We start from the raw sequence: 18,684 nt of genomic DNA, 5'->3' as shown, positions 1-18,684 counted from the left end.
GCTAAGTCTAAACAGTGACAACTAAAAGATACCAAAAACAATTTAGTCCAATCAACGTAAGCTGAATATGATGTGGCTGTCAAGGTTCTGATTTGTGTATGTGTGTGTGTGTGACAGGTTAAAGGAAATATTCATAGCCTTTTATACATTAAAAAGTATTAGTAAGTTCATAGTATGTGAGGATCTTAAAACATCTAAGGTTAAAAAGATGCATTCAGTATTAGTTGATAGAGATTGATAACATTCATATAATTGTGTTAAAGTTAAAATCTGTCAAAGGGTACGAATTGTGAGAGTAATGTGTTATATTGATTACTTTATTTTGTGGTGCCTAAAAGTGTTAATTTGTGATCTACGAAATGCTCTTAATCTATGAGCCGGAGATCGATTGCTCTGGTCTCCACCCATATTCCTGGGGAAAATCGCAGTCCAATCACAGTCCAGTTATACCCTCAGTGAGACAATCAAACAGGCAAAACATCAGTACAGAGGCAAAGTGGAGTCACAATTCAATGGCTCAGACACGAGACCTATGTGGCAGGGACTCCAGACAATCACGGATTACAAATGGAAAACCACCCACGCCTTGCAACACCGTCGTCTTGCTCCCGGACAAGATATACACCTTCTTTGCCCGATTTGAGCAAGACATTTAAGCGTGTTAACCCTCGCAAGGCTGCTAGATGGCATCCCTAGCCGTATCCTCAGAGCATGCGCAGAACAGCTGGTTGGAATGTTTAAGGACATATTTAATCTCTCCTTATCCCAGTCTGCCGTCCCCACTTGCTGCAAGATGACCACCATTGTTCCTGTACCAAAGAAAGCCAAGGTCATCATGAAGTGCTTTGAGAGGCTAGTTAAGGATCATATCACCTCCACCTTACCCGACACCCCAGACACACTGCAATTTGCATACCACCCCAATAGATCAATGGATGATGCAATAGCCATTGCACTGCACACAGCCCTATACCATCTGGACAAAAGGAATACCTATGTAAAAATGCTTTTCATTGACTACAGCTCAGCAATCAACACCATAGTACCCTCCAAGCTCATCACTAAGCTTGGGGCCCTGGGACTGAACCCCGCTCTGTGCAACAGGGTCCAGGACTTCCTGATGGCCAGCCCCCAGGTGGTGAAGGTAGGCAACAACATCTCCACTACGCTGATCCTCAACATAGGGCTCCCACAAGGGTAGGTGCTCAGCCCCCTCCTCTACTCCCTGTTTAACCATGAATACGTGGCCACGCACGCCTCCAACTCAATCATCAAGTTTGCATACGACGCAACAGTTGCAGGCATGACTACCAACAACGATGAGACAGCCTACAGGGAGGAGGTCAGGGCCCTGGTGGAGTGATGCTAGGAAAATAACCACTCCCTCAACATCAACAAAACGAAGGAGCTGATCATGGACTTCAGGAGACAGTAGAGGGAGCATCCCCATCGCCAGGGCCGCAGTGCAGAAGGTGAAATGCTTCAAGCTCCTTGACGTACACATCACTGACAATCTGAGATGGTCCACCAACACAGACAGTGTAGTGAAGGAGCGCAACAGTGCCTTCTTTTGCCTAGGCCCCTAAGACCCTCACCGCCTAGCATGGCAACTGCACCGTCTGCAACCGCAGGGCTCTCCAAAGGTTGATGCGGTCTTCCCAACACATCAGCGGGGGCGCACTGCCTGTTCTCTAGGACATCTACAGCACCCGCTGTCACAGGAAGGCCAAGAAGAACATTGAGGACCCCAGCCACCCGAGCCACTGCCTGTTCACCAGCTATCATACAGAAGGTCAGTACAAGTGTATCAACGCTGTGTGAGTGAAAAACAGATTCTATCTCAAGGCCATTAGGCTGTTAAATAGCCATCACTAGCCAGCCTCCACCCTGCACTCTGCCCTGAACTTAGTCACTGTCACTTGCCGGCTATCGTCCGGTTACTGAACCCTGCACCTTAATGGCTTCTGCCCAATGTTGATAGACATTGAACACTGGTCACTTTAATAATGGAACACTGGTCACTTTAATAACGTTTACATACTGTTTTACCATTTAATATGTACAGTGTATTCAGAAAGTATTCAGACCCTTTCACTTTTTCCCCATTTTATTACGTTACAGCCTTAATCAGATTTTTTTTTCCTTATCCGTCTACACACAATACCCCATAATGACAAAGTAAAAACAGGTTTTAAGAAATGTTAGAAAATTAATTAAAAATAAGAAACAGAAATAGCTTATTTACATAAGAATTCAAACCCTTTGCTGTGGGACTTGAAATTGAGCTCAGGTGCATCCTGCTTCCATTGATCATCCATGAGATGTTTCTTCAACATGATTGAAGTCCACCTGTGATAAATTCTATTGATTGGACATGATTTGGAAAGGCACACAGCTGTCTATATAAAGTCCCACAGTTGACAGTGCATGTCAGAGCAAAAACCAGGCCATGAGGTCGAAGGAATTGTCCGTAGAGCTCGGAGACAGGATTGTGACGAGGCACAGATCTGGGGAAGGCTATCAAAACATTTCTGCAGCACTGAAGGTCCCCAAGAACACAGTGGCCTCCAGCATTCTTAAATGGAAGAAGTAAGGACTCTTCCTAGAGTTGGGCGCCTGGCCAAACTGAGCAATCAGTGGACAAGGGCCTTGATCAGGGAGGTGACTAAGAAGCTCCCAGAGTTCCTCTGTGGAGATGGGAGACCTTTCCAGAAGGACACCCATCTCTGCAGCACTCCACCAATCAGGCCTTTATGGTAGGTTGAGTGGCCAACTGAAGCCACTGCTCAGTAAAAGGCAAACGACAGCCCGCTTGCCAAAAAGGCACCTAAAGGACTCTGACCATGAGAAACGAGAATGTCTGGTCTGATGAAACCAAGATTGAACTCTTTGGCCTGAATGCCAAATCAAATTGAATTTTATTTGTCACATGCGCCGAATACAACAGCTGTAGACCTTACTGTGAAATGCTTACTTACAAGCCCTTAACCAACAACGCAGTTCAAGAAATAGAGTTAAGAAAATATTTACCAAATTAACTAAAATAAAAAATAAAATAAAGTAACAATAAAATATCAATAACGAGGCTCTACAGATGGGGAACCGGTACCGAGTCAATGTGCGGGGTTACAGGTTAGTCGAGGTAATTTGTACTGTACATGTAGGTAGGGGTAAAGTGACTTTGAAATAAACAGCGATTAGCAGCAGTGTAAAAACAATGGGGGGGGGGGTCAATGTAAATAGTCCGGGTGGCCATTTGATTAATCATTCAGCAGTCTTATGGCTTAGGGGTAGAAGCTGTTCAGATTTGGCACTCCGGTACCGCTTGCTGTGTGGTAGCAGAGAAGACAGTCTATGATTTGGATGACTGTAGTCTTTGACAATTTTTTGGGCCTTCCTCTGACACCGCCTAGTATATAGGTCTTGGATGGCAGGAAGCTTGGCCCCAGTGATGAACTGAGCCATACGCAGTACCCTATGTAGAACCTTGCGGTCGGATGCCGAGCAGTTGCCATACCAGGCGGTGATGCAACTGGTCAGGATGTTCCCGATGGTGCAGCTGTAGAGCTTTTTGAGGATCTGGGGACCCATGATAAACCTTTTCAGTCTCTTGAGGGGTAAAAGGTGTTGTCGTGCCCTCTTCACGACTGTCTTGGTGTGTTTGGACTGTGATAGTTTGTTGGTGATGTGGACACCAAGGAGCTTGAAACTCTCGACCGCTCCACTGCAGCCCCTTTGATGTTAATGGGGGCCTGTTCGGCACTCCTTTTCCTATAGTCCACAATCAGCTCCTTTGTCTTGCTCACGTTGAGGGAGAGGCTGTTGTCCTGGCACCACACTGCCAGGTCTCTGACCTCCTCAGCTATATGCTGTCTCATCGTGGTCGGTGATCAGGCCTACTCCTGAGGGGTCCCAGTGTTGAGGATCAATGTGGCGGATGTGTTGTTAATAAACCTTACCACCTGGGGGCGGCCCATCAGGAAGTCCAGGATCCAGTTGCAGAGGTAGGTGTTTAGTCCCATGAACCTTAGCTTAGTGATGAGCATTGTGGGCACTATGGTGTTGAATGCTGAGCTGTAGTCAATGAACAGCATTCTCACATAGGTGCTCCTTTTGTCCATGTTGGAAATTGCATTGTGGAGTACGATCGAGATTGTGTCACCTGTGAATCTGTTGGGGCGGTATTGCGAATTAGAGAGGGTCTAGGGTTTCCGAGATGAAGCAAGGTAAGACATGCCAGATTATTTGAAGTAAAGTAAAACGTTCAGGTTTCACACAATTATACTGCCTCAAGCTGACATTGCAAAGCTATAGGCAGGGTTTGTTTTTGCATCCGAATGGCGAATGGGAGGCACACTTTATGAGTTGAGATTGAGAAATAAAAATAGCTCCTTTTTAATCGTGGCCACCGAAGTTTTCAACACATGATTGTATTTAGAATTGTTATTTTTTGCTCGATGACTGGGCTTACAAAAGCAGGTTTCACTCCAGTAGCCTACAGGCTTTTTGAGGAGCTACTCTCGCGCTGTCTGACAGGAATAGGCTATTCCACTCGTCAAACTAGGCTCTGTATGATGTGCATGTGTAATAAATAAAATGCATGTTGAATAATGAAAATACACAAGTGCCAATTTAATTAATTCAAACATGCAACCTTTGGGTTGTTAGACGTTTGTGTTTACGCTCACCCATCCACACTGAACAACCACCTTCCTTTTGTTTTTGCCCTAAGTAACTTTCTGTGTTATGTAACCATACCAAACATACTAATTTGAGTGTCCCAGATATACTTTAACTGTGTTATGTCTAGTCTATGAGACCAGGTTGGGCAACCAAAAGGTTGTGTGTTCAGATTCTTATCAAGGACAACTTTAGCATTTTAGCTATATTAGAAACTACCTACTACTTTTTAGCTACTTTGTAAATACTTAGCATGTGAGCTAAACCTTCCCCTAACCTTAAACCTTAACCTTACTTCTAACCTTAACCTTAAACCCTAACCTAGCTAATGTTAGCCACTTAGCTAACGTTAGCGTTAGCCACTAGTAACCCAGCTAAATTAAAATTCATAACATATCATATGTTTACAAATTCATAACATATGGTACGAATTGCAATTTGTAACATATTGTATGAATTGCAATTCGTAACATATACGAATTGTAATTCATAACATATAATATGAAATTGATGATCGACATCCACAAATGAATACACACCATACGAAAAGTATCATATTTATTGGAGTGTGCCGTTTTTAAGTTTACTATGTTACGTCTACCACTGAATCCAGGTTGGTTTTGCAGGCACACTCCCCGCCATGCTATTAAAAGGGTTTGAGAGAAAGCGTGAATAACCTTCGCGGTAGAGGGCTGCGATGTTGAATGCGGTTTCGGGTGGTTCTGGTTATGCACGCTCACGTGTGGTAATGATTTTTATATAAAGGAAACTTCAGCTAAAGTATGAATTATTACTCCAAGTTGGTTGCATTGCCATGACAAAAGTGGGAGCCATGCAGTAAAGAAGAAAAGAAAATGACGATGCTTTTGATGTGTGTGGCGCTAATTGAGCAGGGGCTCTATCTTGTTTCACTGTTCACAACAACAAAAATATGATCACTATGATCTTCTATCTTGAATCGTTGGATGACATGCAACCTCCAAAATAATTCCTGCGATGTAAAAGGGACAAGATAACACAGTTTAGATGGAGTACAGTTTACATTTGTAATACAGCTTATTACTGTTATTCAAAGTGGCATTCAGCTCTACTTCGTGTCTTGGAATGCTGCAGGGGCCTTATTACATTGCCACATTACAAGGATGATTTATGGAACAATGTATGGATCCGAAATAACCTCAAGAGTGCAGGTGTATCATTATGTGAGTGAAACTTGACCAGTAATCCAATAACACTGAATTGAAACTGATACAGTACCACAAATATATACATACAAATAAATCAACAAATTAGAAATATGATAATACAGGTAGAAATAAACATTTGTGTATACATTTGCCACAGCTTTGGAGCTACCGCATCCTGGTCCCAGCATGCCCCGTCAACTCTCTTTGCAATTTTGTGGGGTAATTTTTTTCCCCAATTTACTCAAGCTATAGGGTTAGCCTATCATATTATTTGAAATGGATGAAGGCTACGTCTGTTGTGTTTTGTCATGGACTGTGGCCAGCTACAGAGTGAGGGGTGGCCATAAGAAGCATACGCGACAACCTGTAGTTGTCACTGAAGTTGTCGCATTGATCCATCATGAGGCAAATGGGTAGCATGTTGCATATGCCACAATGAGGAGGAGGGGGTCACACAGTACACGTCTCCCCCTCCAGCACAAACCAACTAGTGTAGGAGCTGGGTTGGACAGTGACTGATGTATAGCTCTACACTGAGCCTTAGAAGCTCCCATTGGAAACATATTCTATTATTGCACTAAAAGAGGAATGCATTGGGGGTTACACCATTTCATTTATTCATGCTACCATGGAAAGTGTTTGCTGGTATCGAACCAACAAGTTTAATGCAAGGTTGCTTACATACTTAAATGGGTAATTCATAACTCACCTGAAAATACATAAATCCATCATGTATTCAAGAGGAAATGCCCACCGATAATCTTTGGGTTGAGATTAACCTAAAACAGCACGTTTGAGGTGTGTCACTCACTGCCAGCTGAATCCATCAAGCACACAGCTCAAACCATATCTGCAACTCAATTTTAAAAAACAATTGATACATGGCCACCATCTACTGGCCCATCACTGAACTTCAGATAACCCTTCACTGCTACCCTTCGATTTTCGTCTGATTATGTTAAAAGGGCACACCCAGTCCATACGCACTAAAAGCATCCAACATTACGGTTTTAGAGTATATTATCAAAATGTCTACAATGGTTTTACTAATCCCAGTCGCTTCTTTGGGAGCATAGGACATCGACCACTCCTCTCCCTTTGGTATCTGCCTGAAGCTCCCACTTCCAGGTGTTCCTTGGGCGTCCTCTTTACCTTCTCCGTTGGGTTCCAGGATAGAGCTTGACTGGCGATGTCGGAAAGCGGATTTCAGGGGTGTGGATTATCCTTCCACATCTTCTTCTGGATCTTTTCATCCACCAGAAAAATACAGGTCTACCTCAGGCATAGTGAAAATAAGTACAAACAGCAGTCCAGCAGATCAATGACATGCAGAAAATGAGACAAATTCAGTAGGGTCTTGTAATTTATTTACATACACACACAAAAAACGGAACCTGATTCCAGGTTAGCGGTTACATGAAATGTTAGCTTCTACCTCCAGTCCCCAAATCCCACCCACTCAGGCCCATATTGCATTAAACAAGACTAAAACTACTTACACAGAACTTATTTGTTTCGATGACTGAAATAAACCGCTCAAAAAAGGTATAAGAAAGTTACATTAAACTTGCATGCACATCAAGGATAAAAAGTAAACATTTGCTTTTTAAAATATAAAAGGAACGATTATAATATTTTGACCTGGGCCTAGAAATAAACTAAAAGTTGAATATATATCTATACATTTATATTTTCAGTCTTTCACTTCTAAAAGACATAATTCTTAGAAAAACCTGATAGGGCCTGTACTGGAGAACATTGGTATAGGCAGAGAAATGCATTCAACATCATTTGGGGAGTTTTGCAATTAAGTGCAACCTGGTATGAAGGACATTACCACAAAATCAAAGAAATATTTCCACCATAGCTTAAAATAACAATGCATATGACTACATCTTTAAATGTATCAACTTATTAACAGTAAATTAAATCCAAAATGGCTTAAATGTTATTTTGAACCAATTCCAAAAAAAATTGACCAGAAATTGTACATTAGGCAAATCGTTCAGACAGACTTCATGAAATAATAAAATGCATTCTTACAGGGTTGGAATATGAGGGATATTCTTAAATGAATACATAACTCTTTGTTCTCTGAGATAAAAATAAAAGATGAGTTGACGGAGAAAAAAAAGAACTGAAGACTATAATGAGAGGCGGTGGCATTTAGTCACAATAAAACAAATTACCTGGTGGTAACGACTTACATTCAAATCAATACCCCGCACTTCAGAGAAAACCCCACAGTTCACAATATTGTCCTGCTTTCATTGTTTATGTCATTACTTTGGACAGAGAAAAAGATCAGGGCACTGCTGTTTGGAATAGAGACCCAACAGACAGCAGGTGCACTTTGCAATAGAGTCAAAAGTGAAAGACTTGCTCCTACGCCAGTGTACTGAAAATGTACACAGGTCAGTTATGTACAGTTTTAGCCGTCCCATCATATATAAAGCAGTGATGTACACAATGTCACTGACCTGGTGGAACACAATCATTCAGGGCATCATACACACAGTACATTCATCAGTGAGAATCGTAGATCAAGCAAGAGGCAGGCCAGGAAAGACATGTACAGGAGAGGCCACCATACCTAGTGGTTGTCATGTTGGGAGTAACGAATCAAACTGTTGAGCGAATTATTGTATTGCCATTTCTTCTGACCAAAAGCATCTGTAAATATCTAAATTCTATAAGTTAAAATGTTCTTTCATAACCACTCAGACCAGCTACTAAAATACATTTGAGCTAAAACTTGATATATTGCCGGGTTCAAAAATAAGAGACCATGTCAGTTATGATAGAGTAAAAGAATAACAGCAATACCATTCAATTTGGCTGTATATGCTGCTAAAGACGACCAACATGATTGCTCAGAATAATCTGAAATGTGTCACTCGGAGGCAAAGGAGGTTCAGTACTTGGGGGAGGCAGGTAGCCTAGTGGTTAGAGCGTTGGGCTAGTAACCGAAAGGTTGCTGGATCCAAACCCCGAGCTGACAATGTAAAAATCAGTTGTTCTGCCCCCGAACAAGGCAGTTAACCCGGTAGGCCATCATTGTAAATAACCATGTGTTCTTGCCTAGTTAAATAAAACATTCAATTTAAAACAATAATTACAAATCATTTTTGTAGAAAGTCAAATGATTAGAAGAGTGACAACTCAAAATCCACATAAGGGCCTATTCCAAAAGATAACTTTTTGTTACAAGGGTAAAAAAAACTAAGCTGGATGAGAAGTTTTGAAAATTTCTTGATGAAAGTAACTTAATAGGACAGTTACAGTACCCGCTGGGCAAATGATTGCTTATGTAGCAGTGATGGGACAACAGGACGTGGGGTTCTGCTGCATTTTGGTAACTATGCAACTCCTTCACTTTGTTGATGATGGTATTAGGAGAAATGAAAAGACATCTGGCATTCATCCAAGAGTGTATTACAAAATCCTCGTTTTATGTTTGGTCGGTTTTTAACACATCCCCTTTGAAAAGGTAGAGGAAACAAAAATAACCCTGTCAAGTAATCTCTAATTTCCCATGTTTTTTCCTTTTTCTTTCCACAAAGGTATTTACAAAAAAAACACTTGACATGTTCTGACATAGCATTACATTTAGTTGTTTTTTCCTCATAAAGTGTTATAGGGGGAAACAACTGACTGCATACAACATTTTACTTTAAAAAAGGGTAAAAATTTAAATGAATAGTTCCCAGCAAGTGTTTGGGCTGCGCTTTTCAGTCGGAGTCACTGCTGTCAGAACTGGACCCACTGGAGCTGCTGCTGCCAGAATCTGAAGAACTACTGCTGCCGCTGAGACGGGACGCACCAGTACCAGCACCCTTCTCTGGAAGGAGAGAGAGGGGATCACGCATGAGACATGTGGCCAAAGGTATTATATAATACCACCATATTTATGTCAACGATTTTCAAATGCTAAAGAAAAATAACATTTGATATCATAGTGCATACAAATGTTTTGCTCATGTTTGAAATGGACTTGCACTTTGATTATGATTGATGCACAGTGACACCTTTCAAGTTTCTCCATTCCTAGTCATGTCTGTCCAACTCAACAGATATGACAGATTCTATAGATTTGTAACCATAAAGACAGATCAGATTAACTTTCCTGGGCCACAGGATTTTAAAAAATTCTTGCCAAAAATGACTAGGTAAACAATTTGCGGCTCGACAGCTTCTCTCCTGGGAGCCGGTTGATGTCCAGGCTGAGCTGGCGCTTCTCGTCGTACGTGCCCCTGCCCTTACTCTATGCTACTCCGGCTGTCCCTTACTCTATGCGTCTCCGGCTGTCCCTTACTCTATGCGTCTCCGGCTGTCCCTTACTCTATGCGTCTCCGGCTGTCCCTTACTCTATGCGTCTCCGGCTGTCCCTTACTCTATGCGTCTCCGGCTGTCCCTTACTCTATGCGTCTCCGGCTGTCCCTTACTCTATGCGTCTCCGGCTGTCCCTTACTCTATGCGTCTCCGGCTGTCCCTTACTCTATGCGTCTCCGGCTGTCCCTTACTCTATGCGTCTCCGGCTGTCCCTTACTCTATGCGTCTCCGGCTGTCCCTTACTCCTCCTTGGACCTAGCTCCCTTGCCCCCAGAGGCCCGCTGCAGGAGACACACAGCGGCACGCTGTGAGCACCATGGCCTTCCTGCCCGACCCCCAGCCACTGTGGTGATAGCTAGCTAGGTCACAGCTAAGGCCTATGGCCTAACACCTACAACTTGGAGGACTACAGACGGCAGCAGGCTCAAAGCCCAGGCGAGCATTTATACTCTTGGAATTAAACAGACTTCATCTCACTTTCTAAATATACAGCCACACAAAATGTGATTAGGCGAGGACTATACATGAGTTTCTCCAGGAGTTATTTGTCACATGGTATGACACACTGCCTGACTCCACTACGCTGGGTCCGAGTAGGAGCCGATATTAGCAATACAGCAACAAACCTGGTTCAGGCCCTGAAACATTTTATACAGGAGGTCCCTGAAATCAGCATAGAGAATATATGTCCACAATGCCAAGGTACTGGCAACAGTACTTGTCTTCAGTTAGGCTACATGTACACAAGGTCAATTGTGCATCATTTTTTGCTATTTTGTTGAGCTAGCACTCATAGACCATAAACCAAAGCTCAGCTGAAAATTCATTTTTAGGAGTTAAAAGTTGGGGACCACCTGCATATCAAAAACTAGCAGTCAACCGGGAGAAGTGCAACTAGGTAGAGGGAAGAAACATAATCTAGTTATTAAAAAAATTATATAAAAAAAGGGGGGAAACTATCATTTAGTCATTCAAGCAAAGGGGAGGAAAAGAGAATAACAGTAAAGGGAGAAGGTAGGGTTAGAAGATATTTACAGGGTGTAGTAGTAATATCAGGATGAAGGACAAGGAAGCTATCAGTGACGTCCAAAGCACGAGGTCTTCAACTTCAGTACTTACGTTGGGGTTTCCGCTGTTTCTTCTGTAAACAGGACTTGACGTATCGCTCGAGTTCGCGTAGGGTGGAGGGTTTGAGCGTCTCAAAGTCAATCTCGATCTCGTCTGGGTTGGAGTCTCGCAGCGAGGGCTCTCGGGACTGGATGATGTGCACAACCCGGCCCAGCTTCTCTCCTGGGAGCCTGTTGATGTCCAGGCTGAGCTGGCGCTTCTCGTCGTACGTCATAGGCAGGGACTCCTCCTCGTCAGACTCGTAGCCCCGGCCCCCCTTCTTTGGTTGCCTGGAAGATCAGAGGCCAGCGCAGCAATGAGTGTCTTATGGTGTCTTTTCATGGTGTTGCTTATTATGAGACTGGGCAGAGCCCTAATACATCAGAAAACGGGAGTCCTTACCTGGAGCCAGTCACTGTGCTGTTGGCTTTCCTGGAGGGTTTCTTCTGCTGGCCCTGCTTGGCAGGCTGCCCAGACTTGGCCTTCTTCTCCTCGTCCGTCTTGGTTTTGCTGTGCTTGTTGTCCTTGTCTTTCTTCTTCTTGTCTTTCTCCTTCTTGTCTTTCTTCTTCGGTTTGCTCACAGGGGCCTGAGAGAGCGCGGCAAGCTGTTCGTGGACAGCCTTTAGCTGGGGAGAGGTGGGGTGGAGGAGTTAGTGACCTGCTGTAGGGGTATGCTAGCACTTCAAGCACTGAGGGACTAAAAGAGGGTAGATATGGGGATTCAAGAAAGAACTTCAACAAATCAATGCTACAGCCCAAAAATGTGGAATCCAGACATTAAAACGGAATTAAACAATATTCAAAAATATATCGAACTAAGAAAGGAAATCAACTAAATGTATTGAAAGTTAATTATAAGACAAGAACAAAATGCATCAGTGACTAGTGTTACCCTGCAACTTTTTGAAACGGGACATGAAAGCTCCTGTGTGTGTGTGTGTGTGTGTAGAGCACGCGTCACATCTACACTTTGTGTAGCCGTTAGCGATGACACTAATGATGGCCTTTCTAGCTCTACCAGAAGTAAGTTCTCAATTAAATGTTAACTACAAAGTAGCCTCTGACTACCTGGCAGAATGATATGATTATTTGCATTAATCCAGTGGCCATTTGTTTAGCAAACTCTGCAATCACATGAGCGCTACAGAAATGTTGCTAACCAAACAGTCTCTTGGAGGTGTGCACTTGCATTAAAGAGTAACTACACCTAGAATTCCTCAAACGTGCTCTTCTGATGTGGATTAAGCATTGTTGTGGATTTAGAACATACAACTCTTATTTTTCTATTTAACAAAAAAAAAAGGTGTGATTGAGAGTGAAATGTTCTAACAAGGAAGTGGAAAACAAGTTGCATACTCCTCCATTCATTGCTTTCTAAGTTAAATTGGACACAACCAACAGGCAATCAAGAGAATGGAGAAAGGAGTATGTCTAGTTGGTCAGCCAGCAAGCATACCAGGAAGACAAACACATTCACACAACCATACAAACTCATAAACACCTGCTCAAACACACCACATCTGCCACCACCCAGCAAACAGCACTACGCCACCTGTTACTCGCCACCCCCACTATTAACCCTCTACCGCTTGCCCAACTAATGCAAAAATAAAAAGTGAAATATCGGCATCATGATAAACTGATATCAATAAGGAGGTTAGTGGGGAGGGGGCCAGGAAGTGAAGAGCAAATCACCTGAAAACGCTTGGTGCACCCGTTTTTTTCCCCCTGCCCGCTACCATTGGGGCGCTCCACAGAGATACACTGGTAAGAGAGCCAAAGGGAAATAAGGGGACAAAGATAGAAAACTCCAAAAAAGAGATCAGATCAAAACCATTTTAAAACACCATGTTATGACAAGAGCTACTGTGTGGTACCATTATGCAAAACTACATTGTGATATGTTTTCAAAAAGAAGGCTTTTGTTTAAGTAGTGCATGCAAGCAATCTGTGCCAGTAGGTGCATGGAAATACACAATTTGAAGCGGTAGAGGGTTACATTTCAGTGCTATCAATGGGGAGATGACGAATCAGTGGAGAAAGCAGAGGTTTGCGTGGCTGAAGGGAGGGGGAGGGGTTTGACTGCATGTAAGGTGGCAGCCCCTCCCTCTCGGTCTCAGACAACAGTTTGGACTGGACAAGGTGGCTGTGATGTGAGAAGAGAAGGTGGGAGGAAGGCCATCCCTGAGCCCTTCAGGTTAGAGGAGTAGTCGGACGGACCTCGGATCTGAAACCCACCTGTTCCGCACCCACCTGTTCCTGCAGCTCGGCGAGCCGGGAGGCCCGCTCCTCCTCCGAGTCGGAGCAGTCCGAGCTGGAGGAGTCACCGCTGCTCGAGTTGTCACCTTTACTGACCATACCGCCTGCACCGGGGCTCAGCTCCACCGGTTCATCAGGCATCTTAGCAAAACGCATCTCAAACACATCCTGACAGAAAAAGACACGCATGGAATGATGGGGAAAAGGAGAGGGACAGAAACATTAGAGATGAACCAACTGATTCAATTTTACATAGATTTTTCAAATGTGATCCAGAGAAAGGTTTAAAGGTCGACTTTGGGCACAAAAACGGTCCAACTCCGCCCTCATCTCAATTTTCAAACAGAAATGGAGTGTGCCTTTGGTGGTTCGTCGATGTGTCATTCTGGTCACACGCACCGCAATCGATGTAGCTAGTTTGTTCGCTAAGATAGCCACTTTAGCTAGCCAGTAATTCCACCTGTATGTGTTGACGTCATTTCACAGGATTTGTTTTTGGACAGAAGCTGTAGAGATCGGTAGGAAATTGCACTTCTGTAGCCAAATATCTTTTTCATCCACTTTCTTGTTTTTAAGCATTAAATGACCTGGTATGATGGTACATTGATCAGTTATATAGTTTAAAGCCGTTATTTCAGATTTTCCCCCCAAAGTGGACCTTTAAAATCCCCAAACCTACCTGGAGTTTTCTGGCCATGGCAACAACCTCGTGATCTGGAGGGTTATACTTGTAACAATTTGAGAACATTATTCGAACATCCGCTGCAAACATCTGTGCATCTGGATACTCCCGGCCATCTATCTTTTTCTGCAAATGAACAGCAAGTGTTATCCAAACAGTGCACGGATGGGCAACAGCACGAGCCAATACTAAGGTAATGGTTAACTGTAAACGTGATTTCTACTACTGTGCATGCTTTGTTCTGTGGTGCGTACTTTGACAGTGCTGAGATCCATGGGGTGCTTTATGATCTCGTGGTAGTCATGTAGCTCCAGAGCCTCAGCGTCTACAGGCTTATAGAAGGGCCAGGCATACGCAGCATGTTTCTTTGACAACATCTCCTTCAGGATACTGTCGCAGTACTTGAGCTGCTCACTCATTCTGCTCCGCTTGCTGCCATGCTGGCCCAACTCCCCTTCCACAAGGTCTTTCTTGGGAGCTTTGATCGGACGGCCTGTGCTCTCCCTTCTGGACATCACTTTACCCTGCTTGCCCTCTGAGACGGGGCTGGGAGATTCACTCCGGCTGGCTGTGATTGCAGATGTCGTGGGGGTGGTGGTGTCTGCTTTCCTCTTTACCCCCTTCTTCTAGGTGTACAAAAACACACACTCACAGTATTCAAAAGACAAAATATATATGATATATACCTGAAGGAAAATGTACAGTGACTTACTTTGACAAGAGGTTGTGAGGGTGAGACGACGGGAATCATGGGAGCATTGGGCGAGCACTGCACAGCTGGGACTTTGGGGGTAATGGTAGACATTGTAGAAGAGCCAATCACAGATGTCGTAGAGCCAGGGAAGGACGGTGGTGACTCACTTCCATCCAGACCACCTGTAGCAGGTGCAATTAGTGGTTATCTTATTGGCAATATGTACCCATTTTCTCTACATTTTTCAATACTATATCTAAGGATCTATCAAATGATAGGGGTCTATAGTATCAGGATCAGATGAACAGTGGCCTATTACCTATGCTTTTGCTTTTCTTGGGTTTGGGTGTAGGAGGCAGAAGCTCCACCTCCTCCTGGGGCATCATGGCAACTTTCTGCAGGAAGATCTTCTCCAAGGCCTGTGCCATCAGGACAATGTCATCTGTTGGCTGGTGGGCAAAGTAAAAACAGCAAGTGAGGAACATGAGTGGGAAATGCAAAGCGGAAACTAGAGGTTAATGTAAAAACATGGAGCTTTGGGATTAGCCCTGGGAGAATCTGCAAACATATTAGAGACTATCATTTTAAATCCAAAATAAATGGACCCCTAGGAGACACAGTCTGTATTTACTCTTGGAGCACTCACCTTGTTATATATGTAACAGTTGGTGAACATGGTGTTGAAGTCCTGCATGCATTCACTGGCACTCCAATAGTAGTTATGCTCCAGTCTCTTTTTGATGGTTCCCATGTCCATAGGTTGCTTTATGATCTTATGGTAATCCTGATACACAGAATAACCAAAATTATCTGTCAGCTGCAAGTCTTCTGCACAGTGAGATACCTATAAGCATAGGCTTTCTGATATTTATAACGCCCATTGTCAATATCTACAGTCTACTCACCGGAAGTCCCAATTTGATGGCATCGACTGGCACGTAGAAGGGCCAGGCAAAGTTATGCTTCCACAACGTCTTGACCATTACATTCTGCATGTACTGTAGTTGGTTGGTTTTCCGACCTGGTTTGGTGGGATTGGTCACCTCCGGGGGTGGGGGGTTGACTCCCTGAGGAGGGGCCGGGGTTGCTGAGGTAACAGCAGACATGCTGGCGATGGGAAGGGCGTGGTATTCTAGGAGTCACTGCTACCTCTGCAACGGACAGGGTGGGAGACGGACACTGCGTCCTCAGTGGATTGTGTAGTTCTTTTTGCTCTTTAGTGGCCCAAAGGAAACTGCATCTCATTGCAGGGCCTGACCTTTTTAATCTATTAAAAAACAGAACAGGGTGATGATCATGAGTCTTCAGCATAAAAGTAAAGTGTCCCTGCAAAAAAAATCCATGACCCAGGTACAAGAACTAAAAAAATAATTGATACCTGGGATGAAATGAAAGGTAGTAATTATGAAAAGAAACTAAAGCCTTTTCTGTATCATCACACAATTCTTCCATATATTGTAATGGGCAAATGTCTCCTGACAGACAGCTGGCTGTGTCCCTGGAGAGATGTGTTGCCCTCTCCAGGCTTAAGGGACATTGTCTAGACCCCAATCTACAGCCTGCACCTCGGTCTTGGTCTGGCATTACCATTTTCCTTTGACCATAGAGTTGTCTTTTGCACATTTGATACAGCGATCATGCAACAGTGCACGGAGCAAAGGTACAAGTAAATATGAGCCGTAACACAAAAGAATAACTCAAAACAACGTATCTAAATAATCAGCGAGAGAGATGGAGTAGTAATTAATGTCATTCCATACATACCCAAACAAACTGCAAAACTGAGAGACAACAGCACAGCTGATTTAGATACAAGTCTCACGCTGAGTAGTTGGATTGCTGTATAACGTTGTGATAATGCCATTGTACTAAGGATACTTCAATAACGAAAACTCCACAAATATATTATGTATCTCGTTCAGCAACCTAGTAGAAGCTACTAGTTTTAAAGTTACACCCACAACATATATTTGTTTGTCCATGGAAAATGTATATAGCATTTAGCTTTGTACTACCTCCCGCGTAAACAATCAAACGAACTAACAGTTACACCAACAGTAGCTGGCTAGCAAAACATGTGTTTTGTTTTTTTACAATACCGTAACGTTACGGTATCTTATGGCAAAATATTGCAATTAGGTAACTAAACTAGCATAACAAAACCCATCTAACTTTGCAAACTATGCTTGCCATCATGCGCGGAGGAAATGCAAGGGGTGCTTTGAACACTTTTGGAACAATTCGCGCGGACTCTCATTTCCATTCCGTGGTTGCAAGTGCAAACCAGTGTACTGTAGCTATCAGCTAACTCTTAAAAATGAACGTATATTGACTAGTGTATAAACCATGACTGGCTCGTAAAACATGTATACACCAAAACCAAATTCTCCACATTCTCCAAAAAGATGGCGGGCAGATGATATTACCCTTTAGCTTTCGCTAGTTAGCAAACAGCCGACTTCATTTCACCCGACTTTTCAAATAGTTTCAGCGATAGCCTGTATTACTACCACAGCTGCGTATGTACCCACAATAAACTCTGGTTCCCTACTCTTATTTGAAACGTTTCACGATAATATTGCCACAATAATTCACTTAAGACAAGAATTGACGTTGTGTATTGTTGCAATGCACAGAATTCAGCTTTGTTGAAAAACATTGGCATGCTAGCTGGCTAGCTTAGTTGATATGCTAGCAAGCGTTTCAGCACCAGATTTTTCATAACATTGAAATAGCTCAATTATGAAAGGTGCATTTTTTTCACTAAAGAAACTCCAGTATGGGGGAAATATAAATATCTGAATGTATTACTTCCTTGATGACTCCGAGGGGTTTTGCCTTGTACCTGGTAGTCCGAGTGGATCCTGTTTTATTTGAGTGAGGCCGAGCGAGTACAGGAGCAGCATGAAGATGAGGTATACCAAGTCCCATGCGCATGCGCAAGGGCGCGCGGTTTGTGATCATTTTGACTGGATCTGAAGACTAAGCCCCCCATAACATGCATTATACACCTTATACAAAGTGTATAATGCATATAATACTACTATAAAATAATTTGGAATATACTGACAACTGATACTTTTCTGATTACCCCCCCCTCCCCCTTTGAAGTCTGCATTAATAGAGGGCATGGGCTGTATGCAATACAAACATTAAAACGTTATCTTTAGCTGGCAATGGATGACATTAATGGATGATTTTAACATTTATTATGGATATTTCACAACTCAGTTTAACTTTATATTGACCTGTAAACATTCAAGGAAAACAGAGGGATGAGTACCTGGGTTGAGTGCCCTATGTCTGCTGTGTTTTATAGAGCCTCCTCTCAGGGCTGGGCGTCTCAGGCTCTACACTGCTACCTGGCAGTGCCGGTCTTACCAGGAGACTTGGGTGAAGGTCAATGTCCACACAACAAACCTTGTAGCAGTGTCCTGTCCTCAAGCCAGGTATCAACTCGGTTGTTCTCTTTGTAGGCCCACAGCATGGTCCCCCTTGGAATAGGAATCTTTAAGGACACCCAAGCCTAATAACCCCCTGATCTGTCTGACTGTCTCATTCCTGTCTCTACTCTACCCATAGGGCTCTACCTGTGTCCACCTGACTGTCTCACCTGTGCCCTTTTCCTAGCTGCCCTCCACTGGATTTCATTTTTTATTTTACCATTATTTAACTAGGCAAGTCAGTTAAGAACTAATTCTTATTTACAATGACGGCCTACACCGGCCAAACCCAGATGATGC

At 43.3% G+C, this 18,684-nt stretch overlaps 1 protein-coding gene across 6 annotated transcripts; it reads right to left on the bottom strand.

Moving 5' to 3' along the window:
* Positions 1 to 7,217: 7,217 nt before the first annotated feature.
* Positions 7,218 to 17,883, bottom strand: brd3a (bromodomain containing 3a). Of its 6 annotated transcripts, none has more exons than XM_024397580.2 (12): positions 17,787 to 17,883; positions 15,847 to 16,208; positions 15,588 to 15,725; positions 15,261 to 15,390; positions 14,960 to 15,123; positions 14,502 to 14,873; positions 14,245 to 14,373; positions 13,545 to 13,733; positions 13,002 to 13,070; positions 11,709 to 11,932; positions 11,319 to 11,596; positions 7,218 to 9,708 (listed from the first exon to the last, which is right to left on the bottom strand). In XM_024397580.2, the coding sequence occupies exons 2-12, from the start codon at positions 16,045 to 16,047 to the stop codon at positions 9,599 to 9,601; spliced, it is 2,004 nt and encodes a 667-aa protein (XP_024253348.1). In that variant the 5' UTR covers positions 16,048 to 16,208; positions 17,787 to 17,883; the 3' UTR covers positions 7,218 to 9,598. The 6 variants fall into 6 exon arrangements, with proteins under 6 accessions (XP_024253348.1, XP_024253347.1, XP_024253350.1 ...); XM_024397579.2 differs by having other exon boundaries at positions 17,753 to 17,882; XM_024397582.2 differs by having other exon boundaries at positions 13,560 to 13,733; positions 17,753 to 17,882.
* Between the last annotated feature and the right edge of the window lie 801 nt (positions 17,884 to 18,684).

The sequence above is a fragment of the Oncorhynchus tshawytscha genome, linkage group LG33, assembly GCF_018296145.1.
Source record: "Oncorhynchus tshawytscha isolate Ot180627B linkage group LG33, Otsh_v2.0, whole genome shotgun sequence".
In the NCBI taxonomy this organism is placed as follows: Eukaryota; Metazoa; Chordata; class Actinopteri; order Salmoniformes; family Salmonidae; genus Oncorhynchus; species Oncorhynchus tshawytscha.
The sequence above is the reverse complement of the archived record's forward strand: the minus strand, read 5'-3'. Positions and strand labels throughout refer to the sequence as shown.

What these genes read in the sequence shown, in the direction of transcription:
- brd3a (XM_024397580.2), bottom strand. Translation starts at nt 16,047, where the DNA reads ATGTCTGCTGTTACCTCAGCAACCCCGGCCCCTCCTCAGGGAGTCAAC. An exon ending in CAAGAAAAGCAAAAGCATAG is followed by an intron (nt 15,124 to 15,260) that starts GTAATAGGCCAC and finishes CACCTGCTACAG; the next exon opens with GTGGTCTGGATGGAAGTGAG. An exon ending in AACAGGTGGGTGCGGAACAG is followed by an intron (nt 13,071 to 13,544) that starts GTGGGTTTCAGA and finishes CTCTCTTACCAG; the next exon opens with TGTATCTCTGTGGAGCGCCC.